The sequence below is a fragment of the Pundamilia nyererei genome, unplaced genomic scaffold (genome assembly GCF_000239375.1).
Source record: "Pundamilia nyererei isolate P.nyererei 1_Seehausen unplaced genomic scaffold, PunNye1.0 scaffold00376, whole genome shotgun sequence".
NCBI classification, from domain to species: domain Eukaryota; kingdom Metazoa; phylum Chordata; class Actinopteri; order Cichliformes; family Cichlidae; genus Pundamilia; species Pundamilia nyererei.
Genome location: NW_005187777.1, coordinates 10759 through 19967, shown reverse-complemented (window position 1 = coordinate 19967; position 9209 = coordinate 10759). Strand labels below are relative to the sequence as shown.

The 9209-nt window shown below is 40.1% G+C and overlaps 2 protein-coding genes across 2 annotated transcripts in view; both read right to left on the bottom strand.

The window, feature by feature from the left end:
* Positions 1 to 2779: 2779 nt before the first annotated feature.
* Positions 2780 to 6075, bottom strand: LOC102198324 (putative methyltransferase DDB_G0268948). The gene is made up of 6 exons (XM_005752721.1): positions 5773 to 6075; positions 5514 to 5674; positions 5027 to 5243; positions 4107 to 4210; positions 3686 to 3823; positions 2780 to 3437 (listed from the first exon to the last, which is right to left on the bottom strand). Exons 1-6 carry the CDS (start codon positions 5881 to 5883, stop codon positions 3341 to 3343), a joined length of 828 nt encoding a protein of 275 aa, XP_005752778.1. The 5' UTR covers positions 5884 to 6075; the 3' UTR covers positions 2780 to 3340.
* Positions 6076 to 7109: 1034 nt separating this feature from the next.
* LOC102198035 (putative methyltransferase DDB_G0268948) overlaps positions 7110 to 9209 on the bottom strand; it is a 4100-nt gene continuing 2000 nt past the window's right edge. Inside the window, exons 4-6 of the mRNA XM_005752720.1 lie at positions 7739 to 7839; positions 7369 to 7506; positions 7110 to 7275 (exon numbers count right to left, since the gene is read on the bottom strand). Coding sequence (XP_005752777.1) covers positions 7185 to 7275; positions 7369 to 7506; positions 7739 to 7839 — 330 coding nt within the window. The 3' untranslated portion in view covers positions 7110 to 7184. The remainder of the gene's footprint in view (positions 7276 to 7368; positions 7507 to 7738; positions 7840 to 9209) is intronic.

Genomic DNA, 9209 nt, shown 5'->3' with positions numbered 1-9209 from the left:
TTTTGAGTTTGACAAAAGGCCAAACTGTGATGTTAGATGACTGGATCACAACCACAGGCCTGCTCCTGGTTTATAGGGATCGATCAAAAGTGGTCCACGGAAGGAACAGTGGTAATCCAGTGACGGGTCATGGACCACCAAGGTTCATGGATGCACATGAGGATTTAAGGTCTGATCCGACAGACGAGCTTCTGTAGCTCAAAGTTAAAAAAAACAACAACAACAACAACAAAAAACAAAACGTTTGTGGTGATTCTGATGGAAAAGTGTCTGAACACACAGAAGATCAGAGTTTAGCTGCAGATCAGTCATGCTTATACCTGATGGTAAATACAGACAGCCATCAACCTTGCTGCCTTTTCATTCAGACTAATTTATGTGTGAAATGTAGAAGAATGTTATGAGCTGAAATTCCCTGCAGTAGTGATTCCTGAGCAGAGTAAGAGATGTAGCTTAGTGCTACCAGAGAACGTGTATCAGGCTCAAATTTGTCATGTCAGAAAAAGGCATACCTTTTGTGTCAAACCCATTACAAGCAATCCACCTTTACTCATGTACCATTAGATGTGGTGTTATTGTTGTAGGTGAGCTTTAGGAATATGCGACGTGACAGGGCAAAGCGCTGAAAGAAGAATTGTGTCAAAAAGTAGACCCTGATGGAAGTATTTGGTCATGCTGTCCTCGGGCATGCGGGAAGCTGATGTGTAATGTGCAGTGTTTGCAAGTACCAGAAAACACTGAGTCACGAGAGGACTGTTTGTGCTTGTGTTCATTTTACGATGTATGCTCTACAAAATTATTTGTCTGTTATTAATATCCTTGCTTTGTTTTTAAATGCATAACATTGAAGACTGCACAGATGGAAACACGTGTTTAGCAGACACATCAGACATGCTCACTGTTTGACAGAATATCTCAGTTGCTTTGAAGTTGCTCCAGCACATTCTGCAGAATTCAATGAGAGTTACTATCAGAGCCTGGCGTCTCTGACGTAAAGCACAGAGTTTTCAGTCACAAATCACCGCACACGTGCGCTGACGAAACTAAAACTCTCCTTGAGCCCCTTTGCTTCTGTTTGATCATTGTATAGGGATGGAGGAGGATGCAAATGAGCTCTAGCTCATATTTGTATATTCAAATATTTGCTTATTCAAACTCTGGGCTGCCTCTTTTTTCCTTTCCTTCAGGCTCGTCTGTGGTGGTGTTCCCTTGAGTCCTACCCATCTCATCCTCCTCTTCTTCTGCAGGTCTTTGTTTTGCTTTTTCCTACAGGTCATTGCAGATCAAGTTAGACCAGTAAGTCTTCAAAATGTTCCTTAGACAGCTGCTGATGAAGGTCTGTGAGCCTTTCTCAGCTTCCTATGTTCTGCACCACAGAGCAAAACTGATTTAAGATCAGAGTTGAAGATTCTGATCTTGGTTTGTTTGTGTTCTTGACTTCCAGGTGGTCTTCAAATTATTCTCAGCTTTCACATTATTTTTAATCATTTCCCATTAAAATCAGAAACTGTTACATAGACACCGACTGTGCCCAAAGGTGTGGAGTCTGCAGAGATGCATGCACAGAGTACCCCATTGTGCAAAGATGTAATTCAAAAGCAGATCAATAAAAATAAATCCCTTCAAGCTGACTTTCTGCTAAGCTTTGTCAGCAGCCTGACAGAACAGATGTGATTTCAAAGGACAGACAGCTATTGATTTCCTTCCATATCTTTAGATAATAGCAGGGTGCTTATAATGAGATCTGAATGGAGCCCATGCACTTGAAACATCAGAGAGAAAGGAGGACGCAGATGTGCCGTAGTAAATTGTTGTATTTAATACATGAAAGTAATATTATTTACAACTATTATTCTATCATAGTTTAAATCAGCTGTAGCCTTCACTACATTAATTACATTAAGCAGTAAAAAACTGCAATAATGCTCAAAGGAAACTAAAAAGTTAAAGGTAAAAAAAATCATTTAAAAATCCAGAAATTGGAAGAAGAAAATCAAAAAGCACCGGGAAGTGAGAATGTCATGGTTTTTCACTATTTAACAGATTTTGTTAGATACTTCTGCCTGGTCAGAGGAGGAAGACAAGAAGATACTGTAAAAATAAAATGATATAGAGTGAAACAAAATGTAGGTAACTACATATTTTGAGGATGTCCTGTCAGGTTAAAGAGGTTAAAGGTTAAAGCAGACCAACTTCAGATTAGGCAAACATGCTTACTTGGCCCTCCTGAGTCAAACCATGATCTCAAGTCATGCCAGCAGCAACAAGTGGCACTCGAATGTTTAACACTCCTGCACTGCCAGTACTATGTGTTTATAATAAAGGCCCTCAGTTAGAAAGTCAGGGTTTGAGAACAAAATTGAGGCTATTTTAAGCATAACAAACATGACAAAGTTACTCTTAGCTCAGTAAAGACAAGCATACAAAAGGATTAGTCTGGAGAACAAGCCCATAAATCCACTGTGGTCTGTAATGGGATGAGGGCCCTGAGAAGTTCAAAGGTTTTCTAAAGCCCTGTAGACAAGAGTGATACAAGGTCTTAGAGAACTGTTAAGAAGCAATAGCAACTCCAACCCCTTGTGATAGTTAAGGAAATTCTATTTTCTCACTGAGATTCTGAGCAAACAAATTTAAGAGAAGCTGTGATGAACTTTCAAAGACTGAAGGTTGAAAATGGCCCAAGCACACCGACATTAAGATAACAGGGGCTTCATTTACATCTCCTCCTGGGCAATGAAGCCAAGCAGACACTGATAATGGTGATGATGAAGAAACCAAGGACACAGCAGTCGGGTTTTAATGGTGGTGCTTTGCCAGACTTACAAAAACCTGATCGGAATGGTCTCAGTCATCAGTAGAACATTGATCAATGGCTCCCTCTAGTGGCAACTTATGAAACACCATGAAGGCTTCACATGTTTCTGAGAATTTACTAAAGCAATCTGATGCAAACACTGAGTATATAATTCTGTGCTTATTGGGAAAAGTGCGTATTCAGCAGATAATATCTGCACAACCTTTCTGTGCAACTTCTCTATGAAAAGGCTGGTTTTATAAAAGCTGGATCATTAAGTGTGATGATGAATATCACTCTTATGTTTGTACGGTAAATGTACACACGTGACTAATTTTAGTTAAAATACAGGAAATAAATTATGTAATTAAAGCATTATATAGCACTATTTGTTTCTGAGCTTGTCCTAAATTTTGAGTATCAAAGAGATACATTTGTGCACAGAGAAACTGAAGGGAAAACAAAAACAGGACATGTTTTCTACTGGATCCTTAATTAGGTTCGTTTTTGTTGTTATGATAATAATAATAATGGAGGAGACGGGTGTCAGGCTTCCTGTGGTTTGCAGGCCAAAAGGTAGAAATACTTGACAGCCACCACCACCTCTGTCTCTGCAGAGGTCACCTTCATTACAGACATCAGCCTATGCAGAGAAACACAGGAAGCAGAGCGCATGATAATTCAGCTAGAGGGACTCGTTTAGACAACAACGAATGCCAGTCTTACACCTATAATTGTGGTTTTTCCACTGACATTATTATCACCCACAAAACCTGCTGACATGTTTGTCATGTTACTGTATGTAATAGATTTTAACACTGAGGAACATTAAACTGTCAAAACACATTATTGTCATTATGACACATATACACCGTGAAGGTCCCGGTTCACCTCTGACAGATGTCCTGGGAGAGTCTGGAGGCCTCCTGCGGGTCGTCTCTCAGCAGAGCCTGATAGCTGGAGAAAGACTCCACCAGCCCCATGTAGCTGGACAGAGGCATGGTCTTTCTGTCCCACAAACACTCCTGCCTGTAACACAAAATACACTCGCGGCATGAACGCAGTCAGTGGAGAGAGAGAGAGATAAATAAAATACCCATCAGACATGCCAAGGGGATTTTTTTTTTAAAGTGGATGCTGAACATTAAAATAGCTAAAGTGTTTTTTTTATTTTTATTTTTTTTAAATGTTACAAATTATAAAGTACACAACATGTATATGCTGGAAAGAATTAAAACGTCTGTTACATAAGTAATGGTGGTCTGCTGCGAAAATTCCATATTAAGAAACAATTAGAGTTAGGATTATTTACCATTCCTTGTGAGGGTAGGGAATCGTTTCTAAGGCCTCCCGGTACAAGTTAATAGAGCTCACTCCAAGGTGGGGGCTGCGGTACGGCTGCAACGCTGCATAAAACTGGCAGATCCAACAGAAAAGGCCATGAGAAGTATTTATTATGAATTTGTTAATAATATTCCAAAGAGCATCAATCAGACATAACTCAGTAATATTCAAGTTATGATAACTATGAGCTGTGTGTTACAGTCCACTCAAAGTTGGTGCACCTCACTCATCAACTCAAACAACTGCACCCCTCAGCTCAGGCTGTTTTACCAGAAACGCCCTCTAGATGGCAACGCACATCATCTTAGTTTCTTAACAACAAAGTAATCCAAACTCTGTGTCCTTATGTTTGCACTGCACCAAGTGCTGTTTCTCTGGATGATGTGGCAATGAACCTGGTGCATAAAACTCCACCGAAAGCAGAGAGGAGATGCTTCCTTTATTATTATTTATCATCTTTTGGCTGTTTTTTGAAAGCGCCGTTATTCACCGCTCACATTCCTATAAAATAACATCTGAGTGGCACACAAACCCTCCTTCCTTATATATTTATTAGTTAAGGTGGACTTTTTTTTACCCTCTAAAACAGACTTTAAACACAGGAACATCTAATCCTTTTTACATAAATCTTTTCTGTAAGAATTATTTAGTTTAAATGTAACTATTTTAACTGAAATCACCTTCCTGGACATGAATATGAGGCTTGAATAATGTTTAGTCTTAAAGAAAAGAGTTATTTTAGTAATCATATTGACTTTGTGGTGTATAAGTGAGCGCTCAAGAATTTTTCCAGAAATGGTTTTGCTGCATTACTTTAAAAACCACTAGACTATAAACAGTGGTAATGAAAACACAGCAGTCTATTCTAGGTGGATATTATGCGAGCACCTCTTTGCAGACTTGGTTTAGTGAGTGCGAGCAGCAGTCGGCGTAGCTGAGCTCCATGTCAATGGTGTAGTTGAGCAAGGCTAAGCAGCCGCGGGGCTTCAGGACCCTGTGGACCTCTTCGAGAAAGCGTGGCCTGTCAAACCAGTGGAAGGCAGACATGGCCGTCACCAGGTCCACTGAGCTGTCAGCGAGTGGCAGCTCCTCGGCACCACACTGTCTGAAGATGAAAGAGGAGCAAAGGCCAAGTGAAACTTTTGACCGACTGCAGGATCATTTTTCAGAGTGTTTATGCAGGACTTCTGAAAACACGTAGCTCGCGGCTGAACAATGTAACCCCTGTCCTGTGAAGGCTGGTCATGCTGTGAGGCTTACATTAAGGAACATTCTCCTACTAGACCAGAACAAATGATGTGGCATTAACTGTGGTATTTTATTTTTTTACAGGCACGAGTTTTGATGAATTCTGACTTGTTTGGTCTTTTCTTACTTGTACGTGATGTTCGGCTCTTTGGCGTGCTGCAAAGCCACTTCCAGCTGGGCGGGACTCACGTCAGTGCCCACCACAGAGGCGAAGTGTCTGGCCAGCAGCAGAGTGCCCTGTCCTGAGCCGCATCCCACGTCCACTGCCAGCTCAAAGGGCCGACCTTTCTGACAAAATATTCAACATGTCGTTAACGTGCTGTAAATGTTTGATGGCAGTTTACAGTGGAAAGGATTCTCGAAGGAGAAGCATTTGTCACACTTACATGTTTTTCCAGGAAGTCGAGCACGTGTTGAAATAGATGACCTGATGGAGAGATCCTGTACCTCCAGTAGGAAGAAGCATGCTGCTTGCCTTCAAACAGGCGGTAGGCCATGGTGAGCTGAAGCCTTCTTAAACAGCTGAACCAGCATCAGTTTAAGTAACAAGTTACCTAATGTGGTGTTGTTGTTTTTTTGTCTGTGTATTTTTCTTTTTGATCAGATAAGAGAAGTGAAACTCTACACTCCACTGTGAGAATCAGCAGTAAGTCACAAACACAAAGAAAGACACACAGTGGAGTGGGAGGTCCCACTCCTGCCAAAACCTGCTTTGCTTCATTATTAGAGCCTTTTAAAGAGACAGTCTTTTTTTATACTCCTATTTTTTGCTTGTTGTTATAATAATGTTGTTGTTTTCTTCTTTTCCTACATAATACTGATTTCTAATATTCTAAATGTCAAAATTAAGCCATGATATTAACATTAAACTGAAATCTGGGTCAAGCTCAAAAGCGCTGTGTGAGAAAAGGGTTAGATTACGGGTCATGTGATGGTATGTGCTCCCGTCAGAACCAATAAAAACTCCTGTGTGTGTCTGTGTGTGTGTGTGTGTGTGTGTTACAGCTAAAGTGGAGTCTTTCAGTATTTCCTGTACCAAAAAGTTTAAATGTCACCTACAACACATTTTATTTTGCAAGGAAACATAATGGTTTCCTCTTTTCCCACGTGTTAGGTACCTTTAGAAGAATGGATTACGTTCATGAAAAAACCTCCAAGGAAGTAATTATGATGAACTTCAGCAATATCTTTTCTTGAGAGATTTACAGTTACTTAGCAAAACACATTTGGCACAGTGAGTTAATCTTAGGCCACTTTAAGTTGTAAAGTTTTAAGAGTACCCACTGGGATAGGCTCCAACCCCACCATGAGAAGTGGAAACGAGGGGATGGATGGATTTTACACCACACCTAAATAATACCTACACTAAGACATATCTATTGATTCTGACAGTTCATTATGTGAAAAATCTCTTAAATTGATTTCCGAGTGATAATGACAGCTATTCTTTCAGCTGGAACATCAGATTAACTATTGGAAATATTAAGGAAGGGGCACTGATATGGTTACAATAAGAGGACAGGCCACCCACAATACCAAGACCGTTGACAGACTCCTCTAAGCACCCACCCACCTCCACCCCCTGACGTGACACAGCTGGTTAATCTTCAATTCTTTCTTTCCACTTATGTAACCTGTGACTGTGCATGTCAGACACCGGTTATTCACTTCAAAATGAAACATGTGTCCAGTTCAAGAAAATCAGTAAAACACAGAATCTGCTGATAAAAACATGGTTTATTTAGAACAACAGGTTTATGTATCTCACAGTGATATTCACTGAATGTTGAAGTGTTGATTAATGTGGTTTGCAGGCCAGGATGCAGTAATAATCCAGTTCAAGTTCCACTTCAGTGTCAGGAGACGTGACTCCCATCTCTTGAAGGAACCTGTAAGAAGATCAGTGACACCAAAAAGTGTGAGTCAGATCACAATAACAGGCACGGGCCAGTTAAATATCAGAATTTGTGTGTGCAGGTGACCTCCTCTCAGTGTTGGACAGCAGCTCTTCAGCACCTTTGGGGTCTTTCAAAGCGTAGGCTTGGAACATGGACCAGCTTTGCATGAAACCCACCAGATGCCTCACTGAGATCAAGGACTTTGCTTGAAAACAATCAATCCTGTCGGATCAGTAAAATAATACAATGAATCTGATGAAAAAGCACCAATAATGTCTCCTATAAGGCACAAGATTAGTTTTACACACAGCTGAAAAAATCATTCCAGCCTAAGTTTGTATTGTTGGCAGTGAGTTTCCTCTGAAGTAACAAGTTAATGCTGTTTTTGTGCTTAAGCGGTTTTTATTTAACCATCACAGAGGTAGCATAAAGACAGGGATGTGTTTGTGTTTACCTCTCTTTATCTGGAAAGGGGATGGCAGAGTACAGCGGGTCCAGCTTACCGTCAGCTACAGCTACTGGGTTGCTCATGTACGGCTGCAGCGCCTGCTTCACCTGGAAGTGAGTTCATAGAGGTGTGAGATGGTACTGCACCATTTGTTATGTGACTGTCTGCAAAAGCTGTCAACGTAGTAAATCTCTAAAAAGACAAACAAATGATACATTAAAGCAGTGAATGGTGGAACTGCTGCGAATAGTGACTTTACAAAAATATGAGATTCTCAAAACAGTCAGTGCCCAGTATTATTCTTCAACAAGAGACATTTACCAAAGTACAAACATTTTAAAATAAAAAGTTATGCATTTTATAACAGAGAGAAGGCTTAGCTGTAGTGGTGTTCGATTTTGTTAAGAGACAGAATTGCTGGCTCTTTCCCCAAGCCTTTAGTCTACGCTACATTAGGCAAACTATATTTAGTTGGGTGTTCCACCTTAAAAGCCAGTCCAGTGCTGGCTGCTGTGTTTGTCTTGGTGTTTATCATTTTTGTCTTTAATTTTAAATTGCTGTACACTTCACTTTTATTGTTATTATACATCTTATCTATCTGTACATCTCTATTTATAGATCTATATATGTTTGTGTTTGCCTCTGAGTGGATGCAATCATGTGGCACACGGGTCACAAATCACAACACAACTTTGCTGCTTTTATTTTTAAGTAACTACTTTTTTTTAAATGTATGTAGATGTGCACATAGGAATGCACCGTCACTGTTCCTGAAAGTTTCTAGCCCCGAGAGATGTCACAGTGACAAAAGAAAGACTGATGTGGAATGTGAAGTTTTCAATAAGACAGGACTTCTAAGTATTTACTGAAGTCAGAAGTAAAGCTGTGTGGTTCGTTTGTGGAAAGCAGATTTCTGTGGTGAAACATTACAGTTTGAATCATCACGAATGAGACTAAACACAGTGAAATACAAGAACTTCATGGAAGCCGAGCAGGAACAGGGATCTGAAACTCTTCTTGGAAAGCAACAAAAGCAGCGTTTTTGCACCAGGTTTTGTCAGCGCTAAAAATTAACCACGTTGCTGATGTTGAAACTGAGATAATTAACTTCACAGACAGTTTGTTGCACTTTGATTCGCTACAGATAGATTACTTCAGGACAGTATCACTGCTCGAGTTTTATTCTTCTCTCACATAAAGACACGTGCTCGGAAGATGTTTGAATCCACCTTCACATGTGAACAAACACTGTCAGTGATGACGTTTAACAAAACTAGACACAGATCCTCAGTCACAGCACTGAATCTGACTCTAAACAGACCAGATTTCTCTCACTGAACATGAAAATATACTGAAAAACTGCAGCTGAAGTAATTAAACTTCAAGAAAATTTACAAATGACGCTTTGTATGAAGTGAAAAGAACTGGCATTTTGCAAAAAAGTGTTCTTTGTCACATTCATGAGCTGATTCTGTCT

Bases quoted from the DNA above. Each gene is read 5' to 3' on its own strand.
- LOC102198324 (XM_005752721.1), bottom strand. From the start codon at position 5,883: ATGGCCTACCGCCTGTTTGAAGGCAAGCAGCATGCTTCTTCCTACTGG. The intron at 5,675-5,772 runs GTAAGTGTGACA...ATATTTTGTCAG, and splicing joins TCGACTTCCTGGAAAAACAT to AAAGGTCGGCCCTTTGAGCT. The intron at 3,438-3,685 runs GTGAACCGGGAC...TTCTCTGCATAG, and splicing joins TCCCAGGACATCTGTCAGAG to GCTGATGTCTGTAATGAAGG.